Raw genomic sequence first — 21,780 nt, forward strand, 5'->3', positions numbered from 1 at the left:
GCAATATATGCCATATATAAAAAACTTTTATAATGTATAAAGAAATTCTCCAAGTCAGTAAGAAAAAGCTGGTCAACCCAAAGGAAAAATGAATAAGACGTGAAACTGGCACTTCACACAAGGTAAGCACACAAATGACCAATAAGCACTGGAAAAGATGCTAAACGTCACAGTTACCAGAGAAATGCAAACTAAAGCCACAATTTAGTATCACTAAACATCCAACACAATGGCTAAAATAAAAACGATTAAGTGTTGGAGAAGAAGTAGAACCACCAGAAGATCGATACAATTTTGGTGGAAGTATAAATTGGTATAAACACTTTGCAAACTATTTGGCAGAATCTACTAGAGATGACCATAGGCATACTTCATAACCAAGACCACTACTCTTGGATATACAGTCCCAAAGAAATAAAGACCTGTGTTTCCCAAAAGATACATCCCGGAAGCACTATTCCTGAATACTCCCAGACTGGAAACTATCCCAATGTCCATCAGCAGTAAAATGGATACATGGTCCTATATTCATAACACAGAATATATCACAATGTGAATGTTTCATAACCATACTCCACCTTGAAGGTTCTCACAAATAATGTCAAGTGAAAAAAACAGATATAAAAGAGCACAAGCTGTACCACTCCATTTATAGAACATGCAAAGAAAGGCACAACTAACCTAGAGTGCTAAAAATCAGGTAATGGTCAATATTTTTGGAGACAGTGATAGGAAGGGGGCATAAAGAGATGAGGGTTATACAGATGTTTTCAATTTTTGAAAATTCATGGAGCTGTATGCTTACATATACTTTTCTGTCCATGATACTTTTGCAAGAAGTTAAAGTCACATGAATGAACTTGGGGCCCCTACCAACCAAAGCTGAGATGAATTCAGCTTTCGAAAAAAAGAGAGAAGGGAAGAAAATTATCAAAATATAATTTATGAAAAACTATGGAGTCCATAATGATAGTTTTAAGAAATGCCAAAAACTTCATGTCTCCAATGGGGCAGCTTTTAAAGCATCTCTTTACTTTGAAAATTGGTGACTAAGTAGAAGGAAACTAAGCATTTTTCTTGCTTATCCTGTAAAACTGATCTTTGAGAGTAACCAAATAGCTTTAGCTAGTAAAGGAAAGCTCTACTTTTACAGACGAATGTCAATTACAATGCAGAAGGAGTGGCAGAATTAGAAATTTATCATTTTTCAACCCTAATGAAATGACTAGTTCTGGATTAGGTTAATGGCTGATGGGATTATGATTCCAGCCTAAATGTCCAATGAGAAGCTCAGACTGTCATCTCCCTAATCCAGTGGTCAACACTGGTTCTTCAACCAGTTATACGTGTTCTAGTATGATGGAAGATGAGACACATGGTAACATATACAATGTGCTCTAACAAAAAGTTTAACTTAACCAAGTCTTTATGTTTATATTCCAGTATTCAGCAAATACAAAGGAACAAGGATACATCAAATAACACCAATGAGGAGGAAGCCCCATAAAAATTCACAAAGTGAGCCATTCTACAAGACAATCATTTGGACCCAATCAGTTATACAAAGAGCATTTCTGACTTGGGTATACAATGAGATGACAATTTACTGATACAAAGAGGTGTACATTACAAACTGAAAAAAACAAAATATAAAACAGACTATAAAGCAGTACATATAGAATGACTTTACTTTGGTATATTATATATGCATAGAATAATTTCTAGAAAAATAACTGCAGTAGACATTACTAATGTTCACCAATATCCAATTTGCTCTTCCTCTCAGGCACAAGAAGGCAGTACTTGGGCAGGATAAGTAACTCATGAATAGAAGAAACCTGTGGCACTTTCTGCTGAAATACTCTTACTGTGCGAGAGTGATCATGGAGGCCACGTATGGAAACATACGAGAACAAGATCAAAGTAGCCACTTCACAGAGGGTCACTATCCTGAAGAGTCGCCCAATGCCCAGGTGACTTTGCACAAAGGACAAATAAGCCTCTGTTGTGATAAGTCACTGAGGTTTTGATATTGTTTATTAGAGTTTAACTCGGCTTAATCTAATACAAACAACACTAATACATTTACAGTGATAATCTCTGGGTAGTAGAAATAAATATGTTATTCTTATTTTCTTATTTTTGTTTTTATTTTTAAAAATTTTTTTACAAAGTTTATGCTGCCCCTTTTTTAAATAATAAAAAGTTACTTTTTCATTAAAAAAATAATGAAAGGAGAATGCCTTCACCAACAATGAAGAAACCATCAAGGGCAATTTCCTAGATGTGGCTGCCATGAATGAAGCACATCAAATACACACACACACACACACGGAAACTAATCTACCAAAGACAATTCACTCTGATTTGGCCACCATAAATATGATATACAAAAAAGTAAAATTCATATATAAGTTTTAGAACAAACAATTCTAGCATTTTTCAAAAGCTCAGTTCTTTTGAATAATTAAAACTTCATTGGGAAAATTCACATGGGACTGTGCATGTGAACATGTCTTAATTTATCCAGTTCATTCTTTTTGAGACGCTTCTTATTTAGGGAAATGGTAAGAACTTTTTTAAAAATTTATTTATTTATTTTTTAAAGATTTATCTTTTTTTTTATTTATTTGACAGAGAGAGGGAGATCACAAGTAGGCAGAGAGGCAGGCAGAGACAGAGGGGAAAGGCGGCTCACTGCTGAGCAGAGAGCCCAATGCGGGACTCTATCCCAGGACCCTGAGATCATGACCTAAGCTGAAGGCAGAGGCTTAACCCACTGAGCCACTCGGGCGCCCTTTTTTTTTTTTTTAATATTTTATTTATTTGACAGAGAGCAATCACAACTAGGCAGAGAGGCAGGCAGAGAGAGAGGAGGAAGCAGGCTCCCAGCAGAGCAGAGAGCCCGACACGGGGCTCGATCCCAGGACCCTGGGATCATGACCTGAGCCGAAGGCAGAGGCCTTAACTCACTGAGCCACCCAAGTGCCCCTGGTAAGAACTTTTTACAGACTATCCAGATTTTCAATCATACTTGATCAGAATACACATTCCTACAACACACTACTCCTTGGTACTGACGGGTCCTTAGATGTGACATCAGTAATGCAAAATAAAAGAGCCCTCAAAGTTTCTAATAGCATGACTATTCATAATAGACTAAAACTGAAAAGTACCCAACAAATTCATCAGTAGTACAATAAATAAGTTGTAATACATTCACACCACGGAATATGAAAACAGCAAAAATGAATTTCTACAACCACTCACAACAATGAGAACGATTACTACCAACATGATGAATGAACAAACCCAATCACAATAGTTTATATAAGGTACAAAAAAACCCCTAAACTAATCTAAACTAATTTGGGGAAACTGTGATTGAAGGGGGCACAAGGAAGGCTTGTGAAATGCTGGTAAATTCTGTTCTTCATCTGAGTGCCAGTTACATGGATGCCTTTAGTTTGTGAAAAATTCATTGAACTTGATTCCAATAACTGCAGGTTGTACTGTACTTCAGTAAAACATTTTTTTAAAGTTCTTTAAAGTATGCAAGTCTATTTTAGATCTTTGCTTTCAGTATATCCCTGAAATATTAAATGGACTTAAAAGCATATCTACCTTTGGAAAATCTGTCTTTTAGATAAGAGATTAAATAGCCATGAAAGATAATCCCCCATTCTATGAACATGAAATTCTGAAGTTTAGCTTTATAACGTATAAATTATACAATATGAAACTATAGAAGGCTACCTTATTTAAAGACTGAGGTAACTCTTCAGCAAAATGGTTGTCAAAAAATGGAATATGATGGGCGCCTGGGTGGCTCAGTGGGTTAAGCCGCTGCCTTCGGCTCAGGTCATGATCTCAGGGTCCTGGGATCGGGTCCCGCATCGGGCTCTCTGCTCAGCAGGGAGCCTGCTTTCCTCTCTCTCTCTCTCTGCCTGCCTCTCTACCAACTTGTGATCTCTCTCTGCCAAATAAATAAATAAAATCTTTAAAAAAAAAAAATGGAATATGAACTAAGTTAACTTAGACTTTTCTGAATGGCAAGTTAAAAACAAGCATTAACAGATCGCTAAACAAATGTTAACAATATCCGTTCATTATATATTTGTAAACAGGTGATTAAATATTACAAATAATCAGCAGTGCAATGGAAAGAGACTCAAGCACATCATTCATATTTTATAATAGTTCTCCGAAAATAGTCGTTTAAATGGGTCTAAATTACCTTCACTATTTTATATGTGAAAAAATCGAGGTGAAGAAAAGCTAATCATTTTATTAATATAATTATTAATCCAATTATCATTAAGATCATTAAAATGTTGACTTGCAAATACAAATAGATCAAGAAATAAAAATTACCTATGGTTTTACTTATGAGTTACATCTCCCATCTTAAAAGAGTAGCTATATGGTATAAACACATTTAAGAAAAATTTGGCAACTATTTTGTAATTCAGTGAACACACTGAGATTTATTTTCTATTTTAAAACGTTTAATCTCAAAGTATAGATAGTAGTACCAACAGCATAATTTATCATCACAGAATAAGAGAATATTTAAGCATAATACATATAAAGAATAAGTGGGGGGTGCCTGGGTGGCTCAGTGGGTTAAGCCGCTGCCTTCGGCTCGGGTCGTGATCTCGGGGTCCTGGGATCGAGTCCCGCATCTGGCTCTCTGCTCAGCAGGGATCCTGCTTTCCTCTCTCTCTCTGCCTGCCTCTCTGCCTACTTGTGATCTGTGTCTGTCAAATAAAAAAAAAAAAAAATCTAAAAAAGAATAAGTGGGCCAATTACTGACTCTATGACACATCATGTACATAATAAAAACCTAAAAATAGTTAAATTTAAAAAATGAAAGGTACTGCCTTCTCCACTTCAGAAAGTGTGTTAGTATTTTTATTCCAAGACAAAACCAGATTAAATAAATTAGAATTACCTTGACAGCCACTCCTTTTCCTTCAGGAAATTCTAGAAGATGAAAAGTCAGTTCTTCAACCCTGTTAATGCAGAGCTTTGGGTCAGTTGTTCTTCTCAACGCCTGAACTAACGCCCGGGTTCTGTTATCAATACTCACTCTTGCAATAATCTACAAAGACATATTAAAATATGTATGATTAGAATGTGAAACTTCTCTAGTAATACCAACACGTGATTAAGGTTTCTTAGGTCCCATAGGGAAATGGAATTTATGCATTTAACGAAAGTTAAAACGTCAAGCAACACTGATAACGACTTGCCTTTTCTCGCTGAAGAGATAACCGCTTTTTCTCCTCCCCATTTTTGTCTTTGCTGACAGGCTGCTCGGCTTTAACAGCCTCTTCCTGCTCTTCTGGCTGACTCTTTGAATCATACTTTAATTTGGGGACAAGTCCACCAATATAACCACCTACTAAAGCTTGGACACCTTCGGTGGGACGAGAAAGAAAGTTAGCAATACTCTGTTTAGTAGAAACTGGAAGAGCTTCAGGAGTCCCACTGGCACTTGCAGACTTGTCCACAGAATATAAAGAAGATTCTGAATCTCGCTTATCAGTCAGGATGCCAGGATCTGGAGAGCTCGATTTCTCTTCTTCGACCTTTTTATCTTCAAGTTTGTCCTGGAAATGTTTACTTCCCTTTTTTTGAGACATGCTTTCCTCCCGCTTGAAGTATGAATTAATATGATTTGATAAAAAGTAGAATGACTCTCCAAATCTTGTGGTTAAACTACTTGTGTAACGAAAAAGACTTTGTTTACCTATATCTTCATCTTTACCTAGAGTATGGCTTTCTGAAAAAGAACTCTTTTCTACTGATTTGTCACTGTATTTTTTCAGAGATTTGATGGCTTGTTTAATGCCTGTCTGTTTTAACCAACCACTATCTGATACTTTTCTTAATATTCGAGAACTTGGCTTAAATTGAGCTAAACGTGAGATCATTTCATTCTGAGTGCCAAAAACAGCCTTTGAAACAGAGTTCAAAGTACTTTTAATACGGGACATACGAATGCTCACTTTTGTAAGTCCCTTGGGAGTAGAAGTGCTAAGTTTCAAAATTCCAATATGTAAACCATGGTTGCTTGGAGAGTAATAGTGCTTGCTCCAAGAATGGGCATCACTTTTGGTCAATTTACATCTTATTTTGCTTGTATGAAAACCTCTTTGTAGACTGATGTGGCTTATCCTCCAGTAATGTTTAGGTGAGTATAAGAAATGCAGCTGCTTGCTTCTCTGCTTCCCACAAAGACTTCTCGCATTACTAAGGAGGTAAATATAATATATATCTATAGTCAAATTAATAGACATAACTTAAAAATCATTTATTTTCTATATGTTAGGATTTTCACTTCATTCCTGAATGCTTCATTTAAGAAATGCCATAGTTCATGGTCTTACCTGAAATAGCAAGAAAAAAAAAATTAGGATACAAGGCAAAATTGAAACTGGGTTTAAGATAAAATACCTTTCTACTTGAACTAAACTCAGCAGCTTGTCTCAAAAGAAGACAGAATAATGTATTTCCATTAGAGATACTGCAGATCTACCTTTTAAGCTCACAAAAGACAATTCATTTTTCTGTACAGAATTTAGTGAAAAAAGAAAGTGAGTAGTAGGATGTTCATGAGAACTAATTTAGGGAAGCTACCAAATACATAAGCTTTCCTACAACACATAACTGAATATGCAATTTAGATACTATGCTGTTTTTCTTCTCTGTCAAAGTCTGGACTAGTTTATGTGACACCAGACTTTGAAGCCTTTGTAAGAGTCAAGTCTTACACCACCTTGTTCATTGCAAACCATTTATAGACTATTTAACCTACATGGACATGGTACTAGATGCTGAGACCACAAAGACAAACACGATATGAAGGAACTTTCAGTATAAGGCTACAGATAATCATGCAAAAATTAAAAAAAGAAAGATTCAGCTGACAGAAAAATAGACAAAGGACATTAACAGGCCAGTTAATGTAGAATAAGAAGAAATACAAACAGTAAAATTATGAAACATCAAAGAAAAATACTAATTAAAACATGTTTTGTTTTTACAATATGAGAAAATGTAAATGGTTGATAATATTCAGTATTAATAATAGGCTGGAGAAATGGGACACATAGTGCTATCTGACAATATCCAATGAAATCTTAAATACCACAATCTTAAAGGCACATATTTTTTGATCAGCAATTTCACTATTTAAACTCTATTAAGAATCCTACAGAAATACTTGTATAAGAGTGCAGAAGTATATATACACATTCCTTAATGCACTGACTGAAATAATAAAACAATGAAAAACAACTCAAAAGGTCTTCTAGAAAGGAATGGCTCAATAGACTATGGCATATATACACTGTAGAATGGGTTACCATATAGTATTCCGCAGCAGTTAAGGAAACTAGATGATCTGCCCATCCTTCATATACACTACAGTAAAAAAGGCCAGCGGCTATAATACATACACTATACACATGTGGAGATACAAAGACGTTAGGTAATGAAAGACAGAAAAACCTATACGTGCAGTTTAAATGTGAGGCTGTCCACACATGGCACATGCACGCGCGCACACACATACACGCAGATTCCGAAAGGATAAGCACTAGTTTGTTTATTCTTGTGAACCAAGGAATGGGATCAAAAGAGAACAAGGAGAGGGACTTTTTCTTTTTCCTTTTGTATTGTCTATTTTTTACAATGAGCAAATATTATCTTTGTAAATCGAAAAAGCAAACAGAAAAAAGAAATAAAGCAAATGGGTTAGAACACTTTAACAGATAGTGCCATGAGAATGGTCAGAGCAGATATCCAAGTAAGTTCAAAAAATAATTAAAAGACACTAAAAACTGGGCAAAGTTAAAAAGGAACTCATTAAGTTGAAAGCTGAATAGGAAAAAATACAAAGACAAAAAAAGCATTTAAGAAAGCATAAACAATATGAACAAAAATTGCAAGCAGTCTAGTTTCGCTCCAGGACCTAGAAAGAGTAATGAGAATAATGAGGGACAGATAGATGATATTGCAAAGATGGTTTTGGGGGTCAGATTATGAAGGCTCTTACAAATCTTGTCAAGGAAATTAAAGATCAGACTGTCAATGAAGTATTTTAAGCAAAGGAATGACACTAGAAAGAGGATTCAGCAGATCTCTGACAGAATGAACAGACAAGACTGAGAAAGATAGAAACCCAGAACCTACTGTGAATGTTCAGATTACAGTCTAACAGCTTTGTAAATTGCATGTATACATATGATTTCAAAATACCCAATTTTACAGAGAGACAGTGAGAAAAGAAACCAACATATCTACTTTCCAGGCTTTTCTGATATCCAGGATTTATGGCCAGTGAATAAGCTGAATTAACATAAAAGCCCCACAATCCCCAACCCAGAAATACTTGATAAAATACAATTAAAGTACCTGCGAATAAAAAGCCATGCTCAAACTAGTAATGGATTCCTACAACTCAACAACAAAAAAATCAAATAACCCAATTAAAAGAACTGGCAAAGAACTTGAGTAGAAATTTCTCCAGAGAGGATATACAAATGGCCAACAAGCATACGAAAAGATGCTCAACATCACTGAATCATCAGAAAAATGCAAATCAAAACCAAATGAGGTATCACTTCAGACTCATTAGGAAGGCTGTGATTAAAAACAAACAGAAAATAACAAGTGTTGGCAGAAATACGGAGAAGTTAGAACCCTTGTGCACTGTTGCTGGGACTGTAAAATGGAGCAGCTGCTGCAGAAAATAGTATTGTGGTTCCTCAAAAATATTAAAATAGAAATACTATAGGATCTAGCAACCTTACTTCTGGGTATATATCCAAAGGAATTGAAAGCAGGGTCTCAAAGAGGCATCTGCACACTTGTGTTCATAGCAGCACACAATACCAGCGGTGAAAACAACTCAAATGTCCATGGACAGATAAACAAAATGTATTTACCTACAATGGAATTATTATTCAGCCTTTAAAAGGACGGAAAACCTGTCACATGTTACAACAGGGATGAACTCTGAGGATATTATTTTAAGTAAAACAAGCCAGTCACAAAAGGACGAATACTGTGTGACTCCACTTACACCAAGTATTTAGAGTATTCAAAGTCACTGCTATAGCAAGCAGAATGATGATTTCTAGGAACTGGGGAATAGGGCAAAAGGGGTGTTTAATGGGCACAGTTTCAGTTCCCCAAGATGAAAAAGTACTGGAGATGTTTTAGAACAATGTGAATGTACTTAATGCCACTGAGCCACATACTTAAACATGGTAAAGATGGTAAATGTTATAATACTTGGTTTTTATTACAGTTAAAAAAAAAAACCCAATAGTGGTAAATCCATAGTTGAGAAATCACAAGCCTAAGATCTTTCTCAGTCACATTGCTTGAATGGTGCACAGACCCCAAGCAAATGAAAACTAGTCAGAGCTGGTGAACCCCAAGAAGTTTTAGTAGAATCAACTAAAGTAGAATCAATTAAAGGGGGCACTTGGGTGGCTCAGTCCATCAAGCTTCTGATTGTTGGTTTCAGCTCAAGTGTTGATGTCAGGGTGTGAGACAGAGTCCCATCTCTGGCCCCGCAGTGAGCTGGGAGTCTACTTGAGATTCTCTCTGACCCTCTCTCATTCTCAGGCATGTGTGCTCAAGCTTGTGCTCTCTCTCTCACAAATAAGTAAGTCTTTAAACAACAACAAACTACCATGAAAAGATATTTCCAAAACTCAGGGAAAATGGGCTATTTTACTTGACATGATCAAGAGAAGAACTGAGTTGCCATTTTACTGGAGACCTCAAATAAGTAAGGAAGCAAAATATTAAAATCTGGGAAAAAAGCATTCAAGACAAAGGAAAAAGCAATGAAAGTGCTGGAGACAGTAATGAGCTCTGTCTACTCAAGACTAAAAGAACCACCAGGTGGTTAAAGGTAAGTAAACAGGGAAATTGCTGGAAAAATGGGCCCAACAGTCAAGCAGAAGACAGAGCTATACAAGTAATGGGTCTGTATTGTTTCTTTCCAATGACATAACTCTCATGACCAATTATGAATACACCTAACAAGACACTGAGATACAGTATATAAAGCAAAAAAAAAAAAAAAAAGAGGGATTATGGAAAGACTAGATGATTTCATGACAATATTTTAATACACCTCTTACAAACTACAATTACCAAGCAAAAATCAATAAACATAGAACTATCAACAAAATAAACAAGCTTAGTTTAGCTGTTTCCAAATCACAACACTGGTAAATGCAGATAAACATTTTGAGAGTAAATTCTGCTGGAGTAGGTTAGACTGCAAAAAGATAAAAGAGAAGACTGTCAAGTGGCAGGTGCCATCACCTACTGAGAAAAGAGCAGGGAAGACTAGGGTACCAACTTATAGGACAGTATAAGTACATTGGAGAAATAAATAGAATAGGGAGGTATAGACCAACCTCTAGGGAATACAACTGTGTTTTAACTGGAGGAAAATAAGGGAACTAGCTGGAGGCTTGGCTGAGGATAAAAGAATGAATCTACACAGGACTTCCCTAAGTTATTCCAATAATGCAGGCATAAAGTGACAAGGGTTTGAATTAAGCCACTGGTACTGTACTAGAGAAAGAATTACTTTGAGCCCCACTTTGAAAGTGGGTAAATAGTAAAACACAGGACTTGGTCACAGGGAAGAATGGGGTGAGGAGAAGATGTCAAAACAACTCAAGCGTTTTTACTCAGAGATACACAGAATACCACTTGCGAATATGAGATGACTGGGAAGGGGACCAATTTAATATGAAAGAAAAATCTCTTGGATGAGGTAACATGGGACATTCAAATGGAGATGTACTCTAGGAACACAGGCTGTGGTTTTAAGTCTGGAGATACCAGCACAGTGACAACTAAAAACGTAAGACTGGATTTACCAGGAAAAAAAAAAAAGTTTATAGTAATAATTCCTGAGAATTGGGGGATCACAGATCATCTTCCTTGAGAAATGATTATCCGTGCGCGCGCGCACGCACACACACACACACACACACTATATTTTCCATAACAATTCAGGAGTCATGGACCTACTGAAGTATTTAGATTAGAAATTTTGAAACTCTTGTTTTCTTTAGAAAGAAGAACAAGGGTAGAGCCTTGACTGACATCAAGAGTTAGGAAGAAGTCTTTCCAGAAACAAAAAAGCACAGGTGAAAAGACATCCTGAAAAAATCAGGGTCATGGAAACCAATACAACAGCAAGTTCTAAAAAGAACTTGATAATGAACAAAGTAAGATATATAACATGGGAGAGAAAGATTATAACTAAGACATGAAATGACAGAAAGGTGTCCAAGGCTAAGAGTTCTAACTCTGACCTTTTTCACAAATGTGTTCCACAAGTGAGGCAATATGTACCCTTCGGCGCAATTCCTTTGTCATTACTGAGCAAAAGAACTCAGTACAAGCTGTACTTTTACCCGCTTAGCAAGTGATGCAAATAAAAAAACCAGTCAACTGATCTTCTCCCTCAACTTCACTATAAAGACATTCTCTCTAGACTTTAACATAGATCTAAGACAGAAATATGAAAGTAAGATCAACATTGAGAAAAAGTTTGATAACAGAAATTATGAAGAACATGTTCTTATAATTAAAGTACAAGTAAATGGCGCAATTTAACAAACTAACTACAATGGGCTTGAAACAACTGCCTCCATAAGAGGCATCAATTCTCGGCTCACAGTTTAATACACTTTTCTTTAAACTCTCGGTTTTAAAGATTTTATTTATTTATTTGACAGAGAGATCACAAGTAGGCAGAGAGGCAGGCAGAGAGAGAGAGAGGGAAACAGACTCCCTGCTGAGCAGAGAGCCCCATGCGAAGCTCGATTCCATGACCCTGAGACCATGACCCTAGCCGAAGGCAGAGGCTTAACCCACCGAGCCACCCAGGTGCCCCAAACTCTCGGCTTTAAAAACACTTACTATTTCACTGTTTTAACAGCAGTCCCTCAACACGATGAAGCATACTTTTGTCAGTTTGAAATCTCGGCAACAAGGACTATATGCAAGAACCAGATGAAGCTGTTACTGGAGATAAAACCCCATTTTATCCCTATGGACGCTTCTGTTTCCCCAAGAAGTCACCACTTTCAAGTTACTGTATTAGGCGTAGAAACCAGCATGATGACAGAAATGACAATGACGGGGAGCACGGCCACACAAGGATTCACAGCGCTTCATCTCTGAAAAAGTACACACCTGAACCTGCCGAAACAACAGCAGCGGAGGGAGGGAGGAAGTCAGATGCGCGCGGGGTTAAAAAGAAACCGCTGGCTACTCAAACACGCAGCGGAATGCGCCGGTGCGCCGACTGTGGAGGACGGTGCACAAGAGGGAACCCTTCTGACAAGTCACCAGGGAACGCCGGGAGAACCCTCCAGTCCAGGGGCAGCCGAAAGGATCGGGGCAACCAGGCTGGGAGCTGCGGGGGTGGGCCAGAAAGCGCAGGCAGGGCGGGACGAGGGAAACCAAAACAGGGTGAGCTCGACCAGGCCAGCAGAACCCCAGGCGGCGGACGGCGGGGGCGGACACGGCGCACCAATCAGCCCCAGATCCGCGGCTCCTTCCGGTGCCCGGATGCCTCTTGGAACCTTGGTCCCGGGACCTCCTCGAAGCCCGGCGGCTCCCCGCCCTCTTTCTCTGCAAGTGCCCTTCGAGGAAAGAAAAGGACCACACAAGTGTCCGGGGAGACCAGGCTGCCCTCTTCCCTAACCTATCGTCCCGCCTCTGTCCCCCCCAGCCGCCACTCACCGGGATGCAGGCCGCAACTATATGGGCACCAGCGGCGACGCGCCTCCGCCCGCACTGACGTCCACTCTGACCGGTTCGCATCAGCTGAGCTACCAACACAAACAGAAGAGCCGCGGTCGGGACACCACCCCCACGGCTCCGTCCCGCCCCAGCGGAAGTGACGCACGCGCGGGCCGCGTCTACCTGCCCGGCCCGGAGGAGGCCCTCCGCCCGGCTCCGGCCAGGGCCTCCCGGTCAATCGCCGCTCCTTTTCCCAGACATGCGCAATAGAGTCTGAATGAGCGACGGGCGGGAGACGTGCGTGCGTGCACGCGCCGTTTGCGTCGGGGGAGGTGTGGTGGGGGTGGGGCCTGGAGGGGGTCGCTTTCCTCTAGGTGTTTGCCGGCGGGTTTCCACCTCCGCGTCTGAGAGGTCCCTGTCTCCGTGCGGTCCAATCCGCGGAGCTGGGCGCGCGTTACCCGTAGCCGAGAGGGTGGCGAGCGGCGTGGGGCGGCGCTCGTACCACTCTGCTCAGCCCTCTTGCTTTCGCCGTTTCTGGGCGTGGCCCCTGCGGCTGCCACTTGTGTCATCGTATTGGAAGGTGGCCTGTAACATTACCACAGACGTCCTGCAAAAGGTCCCACACTTCACACTTAACATTTTTCGAATTCTGACGTTGTGTACATACCAGGTGACCATCTGCAGCCTTACGGCAAATACGGCTGGTCGGCTGTTTCTGTACGTCTGTGGGCTAAGAATGCCTTTCACGTTTTTCAGTGGTTAAGAAAAAGTATGCTTTGGAACACGTGCAATAACATGAAATTCGAATTTCGATGTCCATAAAAAAATAAAGTTTTATTAGAACAGAGCCATACCGGGGCGCCTGGGTGGCTCAGTGGGTTAAGCCGCTGCCCTCGGCTCAGGTCGTGATCTCAGGGTTCTGGGATCGAGTCCCGCATCTGGCTCTCTGCTCAGCGGAGAGCCTGCTTCCCTTCCTCTCTCTCTGCCTGCCTCTCTTGTGATTTCTCTCTGTCAAATAAATAAATAAAATCTTAAAAAAAAAAAAAAGTACAGAGCCATGCCCATTCCTCTATATGTCAGGCAAATTTCAGGCTACAGCAGTGAATGCAAGTAGTTAAAACAGTTTCCTTTATTCTCTTGAACTGAGCTTGCAATTAAATCGAGGTTAGGAAACACAAAAGTAGTCTGTGCTAGACTGCAACCTCAAAATATTACCAAGACTTGGACTCTTTTCCTTTAAAGCTCACCAGGCTTTAGCACCCTGTAAGATTATTGTAAAATCTTTAAGGAAGTAATTGCATGAACTGTCAAACAGTGGGTATTAAACTGTTTACTCTCTCTTTTTTACAGAGAGTATTTCATATTTATATTTCATATTTATATATGTAAATGTATGTAAATATGTGTGTATATGTAATTATATGTATATATAAGTTTTTAAATTATGGCAAGGAAGCCATCTTGTTATCTTGCTAGGCTCTTGGGGGTACAGATGGCTGGATTGTGTACATCACAATGCCTGAAGCACATAATTCAGTCATGTTATTTATTTATACAATAGTTAAAAAATGTATGCAACAAATTAAGCTATAGAGATGTTTGGAAGTAACTTTAGTTCTGGAGTGATGCTTCTCCCCATTGTTAAAAAAATTAGTCTTACACTCGTTAAAACTGTAAGGAAGACCTTTTGAGAGCGATTGCTGCAGGGGACTATTGCAGTAGGGGAGAGAGATTAGGCTCAACTACGAATACAACAAAGACAGCTGGAGATGTACAGTCGAAAAGCGGAGTGAGAGGGGTCAGTGGATAGAAAATTAGTAAGAGGGGACATCAAGGGTGGGAATGATTCTTGCTAAACTGATTTCACAGGATTCTTGCAGAGAAGGCCAGTATGGTCACATATCCAAGGAGAGGGATGAGGAATTTGATTAGATACCAAGGGTGATCAGATAGAAAGGGTGGGAGGGTCTCTCCAAACTGACTTAGCAGGATTCTTACTAAAACTGGACTTGGCTGGCCAAAGACAGGGCCCAGGCAGGCAGCCTACCTGAGAGGAGGACTCACAGATGCCTAAAATTTGGTCAAACAAAAAGTCTTTGTCACTATCTATTCTCCCCTGTTTCCCTTTATTCCTTAATTTAGGCAGCCTTCATGAAATATCTAGATTTTCCTCCCGTGTCAGGAATCTTCAAATAATTCTCAGGTCCTCCTTCTCCTTCTTTGCCTTTCCCTTCTCTCCCTGTTTTCCCGCATGCCTTCAACAATCATGAAGTCTGATGATTCCTACTGCCAGATCTCTCTCATCTTCCCACTGCTCTGCGCGGCCATTTCCACCGCATTAATTTAGGTTTTAATCCTTAAGACACAATCTTATCCAGACTGGTTTTCCAGGCTATAACTGACCTCCAGCCCAGAGCCATTCTCTTCTGTTCTGACAATGTAATCTTTCTAAAGTACAAATCCAGTCCTGCGTTGTCCCTGATTAAAAAGTCTTTGCTCTCACTTCATCTCCACAGAATAAAATGTAGGGCATGGTTGGCTGCCACCTGGCCACCCTTCCAGCCTTAACTTCACCACAGGCACCTTGCTCTTTACCCTTTTTTCTGTTAACTAGTAAGGTCTGGCTCATAATACCTGTTCAAAGAATGTCTAGTCTCTCTGTTGTTCAAACAAAACTTAATGTTGTAGCCAAAATAAATGTAGACATATTGCTGGGAGGTATTTTTACAAATCACTTCAGTGAGGGATATGCCAGGAAATAATTCTAGAACAGTAGGTACTGTGGTAGGCAGAATAATGGCCTCTTAAAAAATGCCCATGCCCGGGGCTCCTGGGTGGCTCAGTGCGTTAAGTGTCTGTCTTTGGCTCAGGTCATGATCTCAGGGTCCTGGGATTGAGCCCCGCATCAGGTTCCCCGCTCAGTGGGGAGCCTTCTCGGCCCCTCTCTCTGCCTGCTTCTCTGCCAAATAAATAAATAAACTCTTTAGAAAAAAATGCTCATGCCCTTAACCTGTGAATATGTTATGTTCCCCGAACACAATATACTTCTCCAAATACCTTGTGCCTTTTTGTACTTCAGTGCCTTTGTTTATGCCTCCTTCAAAACCAAAAACACCTACAAAACCTAAACGTACTATTACCATACAATCCAGCAATCTCATTCCTTGGTATTTAATCCAAAGGAATTCAAAACTTACATTCACACAAAAACCACACACAGAAGCTTATGGCAGTTTTATCCATTATTGTCAAAACATAGAAACAGCCAAGATGTCTGTCCTTCAATAGGTGAATGAACAAGTAACTGTGATACATCCAAACAATGGAATATTAGTCAGTGATAAAAAGAAGTGAGCTTCTTTTTATGGAAAAGCCATGGAAAGATGTGGAGGAACCTGCTTATTACTAAGTGAAAAAAGCTGATCTGAAAAGGCTACCTACTGTATGATTCCAACCATGACATCCTGGAAAAGGCAAAACTATGGAGGCAGTAAAAAGACCAGTGGTTGCTAAGGGTTAGGATTGAGGGGGGGGGAAGGAGTGAATAAGCAGAGCCCAAAGGATTTTTAGAACAATGAACATACCCTCTATGATACTATGATGGTGACCACATGTTAACATACATTTGTCCAAACCCCCAGAATGTGCAACACCAACAGTGAACCCAGACTATGGACTTGGGGTTATTACGATGTGTCAATGTAGATTCATTAATTTTAACAAATGTACCACTCTGGCAGATGTGGATAATGGGAAAGGCCATGCATATATAGGGAAGAGGGGATAAGGGAAATCTCTGTATCTTCCGGTCAATTTTTCTGTGAATCTAAAACTTCCCTAAAAAAAATTAAGTCTTCAAAAATTTCAAAAGAAAAACCAGAAAAGGCCTATCTTACTACTTCATAGAGGAAATCATTCCTTCCATTTGTGCTTGCTTCTCCTAGTGCCCTTGGCTGCCCAGCACTGTATTCATTCACTTATATGCCTATGAGTTTCCTGTAGGCGGGAAGTATAACAAATGGATTTATATTTGTATCCTCTGGATTTAGCATAGATACCTAGCAAATAGTAGACTTTCTAAAATTCTGTATTATTGGGGTGCCTGGGTGGGTCTGTAGGTTAAGCCTCTGCCTTTGGCTCCAGTCATGACCCTGGGGTCCTGATCGATCCCTGCATTGGGCTCTCTGCTCAGTGGGGAGCCTGCTTCCCCCTCTCTCTCTGCCTGACTCTCTGCCTACTTGTGATTTCTGTCAAATAAATACATAAAATCTTAAAAATAAATAAAATCAAATAAAATTCTGTATTATTGAATTGATTTTTAATTATAGTCAACTTACTAGCTAATAAATTTTGAAAATTGGTGATTCTTGTTTTGTTGGAAAAACTTGTAAAAGAGAATTTCAATTACTTTTTTCTTTATTTTTTAAAAATTTAATTTCTTTTTAGTGTAACAGAATTCATTGCTTATGCACCACACCCAGTGCTCCATGTAATATGTGCCCCCCATAATACCCACCACCAGGCTCCCCAACCTCCTGCCCCCCCTTCAAAACCCTCAGATTGTTTTTCAGAGTCCATAGTCTCTCATGGTTCACTTCCCCTTCCAATTTCCCTCAACTCCCTTCTCCTCTCCATCTCCCCATGTCCTCTGTGTTATTTCTTATGCTCCACAAATAAGTGAAACCATATGATTATTGACTCTCTCTGCTTGACTTATTTCACTCAGCATAATCTCTTTCAATTACTTTTTTAAAATGTTTGTTTAAAAATTTTATCTGAGTTTAAATTACTTTCAAACAAAATAATTTCAGTAATGTGCAAAATAGGAGATTATCTTATGTTTTTAATAGGAGACTACTGATATTTAATAGGCTTCAGGAAAACCTCATACTTGGAATAACACAAAATACAGTAATTGTGCAACCCCATTTTCCTTTGCTGCTAGATAAAATAGACAGCTGCATTGCTCCTGTATCATTGATTGCCTGTTTTCATTCTTTTTACAAGATTTACTGATTGCCTATCTTAGATCTTTCCCTTCTGTAAACCCATGGTCAACCTTTTTTTCTATTAATTAGTAAGGTTTGGTTCATAATACCTGTTCAAAGAATGTCTAGTCTCTTTACTGTTCAAACAAAACTTAACGCTGTAGCCAAAATAAATGTAGACATATTGCTGCAAGGTATTTCTCCAAATCACCTCAGAAGAATAGGTACGGTGTAGGCAGAATAATGGCCTTTTAAAGAATGCTCATGCCCTTAGCCTGTGAGTATATTATGTTACATGCCAAAAGTGATATGAAGAGGTAATTAGGATACAGATTTTAAGAAAAGGAAGTTATCTCGGATTATCCCAATCTAATCACACATCCCCCTGAAAGTGGAAAACTTTCTCAGGTTGAAAGCAGTAGAGATTTGGCAAAAGAAAAATTGGAGAGATTCATGGGTCGTAGGAGTGGCAGGAAGAAGTGCGACAATTTAACAAGGAATACAGATGGCCTTAAGGAGCTAAGAGATGTTCTTGGCTGGCAGCCAATGAGGAACCAGGACCTCAGCCCTCTAGCTGCAAGGCACTGAATTATGCTAAAAGCTAAATTACCTTAAAAAAAAAAAAAAGATTTTATTTGTTTGAGAGAGTGAGAGTGAGCCAGAGGGAGGGGAGGGGCCTAAAGAGAGGGAGAGGAACAAGTAGGCTTCCTGCTGAGAGCAGAGCCCCATGGCAACCCCAGGACCCCAAGATGGTGACTTGAGCTGAAACCAAGGGTTGGATACTCAATCTCTCAATCACTCAGTTGCTCAATGAACTGAACCCCCCAGGTGCCCTATAAAAGCTAAATTACCTTTAAAAGCGTGTTCTCCCCCAGAGCCACCAAATAGATGCTGACATCCTGGTTTTCACCACATGAGACCTGGAGCAGAGGTAGTAGCCAAGCCTATGGGCCTGGACTTCTGACCTACAAATTGTGACGTAATAAATTTGAATTGTTTTACGTCACTAAATGTGTGGTATTTTGCTTCAGCAACAGTAGGAAATTAATACTATTGCCTTTCTATTGTTTGAAGACACAAAAGCAAGGCCTTCTCTGTTTTGATCCTTAGCATCTAGGCCTTAGCAACTAGGCACTTAGTAGGTACTCAGTAATATTGGATGGGTGCATCTCGAATGAATTAGATTCACTGTCTCAACAATTTTTTACTGTGTGTTTGCAATGCCTGGCACCAGGCTGTTTGGTAAAAACTTGAAGAACCTTCACAGAACTCATGGAGTAAGTTTAGGTAATTATACTACTAATGTGGAAAGAATTCTAATAGAGAGAGGCACCCGGTATTAGAAGAGCTCAGGGCAGAGAAACCTAGCCCAGCCTGTGGGGTTAGGAAAGGCTCACTTTCCTAAGGGAGAAGATGTCTGAGCTGCGTCTTAAAAGATGGATTTGCTAGCAAGGCCGATGGTAGAAATGGAGGTGGTAAAGGTGTGGAGACAAGGGAGAGGGTTCATAGAGAGAGCAGACATGGTGGTCGAAGGTGATGAAATAAGAATCCACACAGTCATTGAGTGCTCACCGGGGCTCGTGAAGGGAACTGTCCTCTGTCCCCTGTTGCTGGTCCTGGAAATGGGATGCAACCGTTAAGTGAGCAAGGAGACCAAGCTTGTCCTTGGTCATCTAGGTAACTGGAATCATTGTCAGATGTAAGCAAAAGAGTAATATGGTCAAATTAAAGCTTTGGCTTTGTGTGTGTGTGTGTGTGTGTGTGTGTGTGTGTGTGTGTGTGTTTTGAGAGGGGGTGATAGAGGGAGAGAGAGAGAGAGAGAGAGAGAATCACAAGCACACTCCCAGGCTCGATCTCATGACTCTGAGATCAAGACCCTGAGATCGTCACCTGAGCCAAAATCAAGAGTCAGATGTTCCACTGACTGAGCCACCCAGGTGCCCCTGGTCAAATTTAAGTTTGAAGTAGATTCATTTTGGTATTGTGAGAAGGCAAGATGTGAAGAAGATGAGGAGCCCTGTTACCCTGTGTTGTTTTCCTTTTTAATCTATTAATAAAATCATCCTTTCTTCACCCTCCCCTCCCAAATTGCCTTAAAGAATTTGCCTATCTATGTGTGCAGTGAAGACCTCTTTATCAAGCTTGAACCAGTTTATCCGAACTCCTGCTGGGACATGCCCAGAGTAGCTAAATCAGCTGTATGAAGTAATTTCCTGAGTGAAGAAAGAGTAGTAGTATTCAGAGACAAGATGTATCACAGATTTTAGCATGAAAGTAATAACACAAAATTAAAATCTGAATGACATATATAATGACAATTTTAAAAGATTTATTTATTTATTTTAGAGAGTGAGAGAAAGAGCATGAGCATGAGTGAGAGGGGTAGAGGGAAAAGGGAGAGAGAATCTTAAGCAGACTCTCTGCTGAGCACATAGCGGGACACAGGACTCGATCCCATGATGATAAGATCATGACCTGAGCCAAAGTCAGGAGTCTGACGCTCCATCAACTGAGTCACTCACTCATCTCCATAATTGGTATTATTATTTTTAAAGATTTTATTTATTCATTTGATGGAGATCACAAGTAGGCAGAGAGGCAGGCTGAGAGAGCTAAGCAGGGAGCCCGATGCGGGGCTCGATCCCAGGACCTTAGGATCATGACCTGAGCTGAAGGCAGAGGCTTTGGCTGAGCCACCCAGGCACCCCATATAATTATTTTTATTTTATAATTACATTTTTCAACTTGGTTTTGAACATAGGTTACATTTGACCTTTTACCTAATGCTTTTGTAGATTATTCCCTGTGTTAATATTTATTTGTACCATAGTGGGTTTTACTGCCAATGTTTTGTAGCCAAGTATCAGTATTTGTGTTATGCAACTTCAGAATTAATGTAGGGTTGGAGTGCTAGCCTTACCGTTGAGTGGTTGTGAAACTTTGGGCAAATAACCTGTGCAAGCTTCCCTTTCTCATCAGTAAAAAGTTCTTGGAATCTCAGTTCAGTCATCTAAAGACACTGTGATCTATGGCCAGGGGCTGAGGTACTTTGACTGGACAGCATGGTCAGGCACCCTCAAACTCAACAGTGCCTTAGGGTGTTGGATCTTTCAAGACACCGGCAGCCCCCACAGAACCACAGAATTTGTCTGGGAGAAAAGTTTATCCCAGAAGCAGGGGAATGCAGGGAAGAAAAGGAAAAAGGCGGGGCCACACAGCAGGCACAAAAACTCTGGTTGGAAGGATGAATGAGTCAGTACCCGGATGGGAGAGAGCATATAGTTCTTTTCCTTCAGTATTCTTTTTTTTTTTTTAAGATTTTATTTATTTATTTGACAGAGATTTTATTTATTTATTTGACAGATCACAAGTAGGCAGAGAGGCAGGCAGAGAGAGTGAGAGGGAAGCAGGCTCCCTTGAGAGCAGAGAGCCTGACGTGGGACTCAATCCCACGACCCTGAGATCATGACCTGAGCCGAAGGCAGCAGCTTAAACCACTGAGCCACCCAGGCGCCCCTCCTTCAGTATTCTTTAGAGTCTCTGAGAGTTGGTCAGAGAGGTTGGTTAGGGACTGATACTGTCTGGGAAGTACATTGCTTGTGGTAAGCAAGGACTCTGAAGTCAGGTAGCCTTAGCTCATTCCAGTTCTAACTTAGCCACCTACTTGAGCAAATTAACTTTTTTTTTTTTTTGCTAAACATTTATTTATTTATTTTTGAGGTGGGAGATGGGAGTTGCAGAGGGAAAGTCTTAAGCAGACTCCCCACTGAGTGTGGAGCCTGAAGTAGAGCCCAATCCCACAACCCCAAGAACAAGATCTGAGCTGAAACCAAGAGTTAGAAGTTCAACTAATTGATCTATCCAATTGTCCCAAATTGCCCACCTTTAAGTCTTAATCCCAATGCTTGAAAAATGCTTCCTTCTGTTTACAAGGACCTTTTCAAGGGTGCTTGAGTCCAGTTTGAGATAGCATGTCAATTTTCAAAAGGTA

The 21,780-nt window shown here is 39.9% G+C and overlaps 1 protein-coding gene across 4 annotated transcripts in view; it reads right to left on the reverse strand.

Moving 5' to 3' along the window:
- PNPLA8 (patatin like phospholipase domain containing 8) overlaps nt 1-13,068 on the reverse strand; it is a 39,351-nt gene extending 26,283 nt beyond the window's left edge. Inside the window, exons 1-4 of one of the 4 annotated variants that reach the window (XM_046020952.1) lie at nt 12,985-13,066; nt 12,802-12,890; nt 5,256-6,395; nt 4,955-5,104 (exon numbers count right to left, since the gene is read on the reverse strand). In XM_046020952.1, coding sequence (XP_045876908.1) covers nt 4,955-5,104; nt 5,256-6,305 — 1,200 coding nt within the window. In that variant the 5' untranslated portion in view covers nt 6,306-6,395; nt 12,802-12,890; nt 12,985-13,066. Of the gene's footprint in view, nt 1-4,954; nt 5,105-5,255; nt 6,396-12,801 lie in introns of all 4 variants that reach the window. The other 3 variants (XM_046020954.1, XM_046020951.1, XM_046020953.1) reach the window with 3 other exon arrangements.
- Between the last annotated feature and the right edge of the window lie 8,712 nt (nt 13,069-21,780).

This window comes from Meles meles, chromosome 10 (genome assembly GCF_922984935.1).
Source record: "Meles meles chromosome 10, mMelMel3.1 paternal haplotype, whole genome shotgun sequence".
In the NCBI taxonomy this organism is placed as follows: Eukaryota; Metazoa; Chordata; class Mammalia; order Carnivora; family Mustelidae; genus Meles; species Meles meles.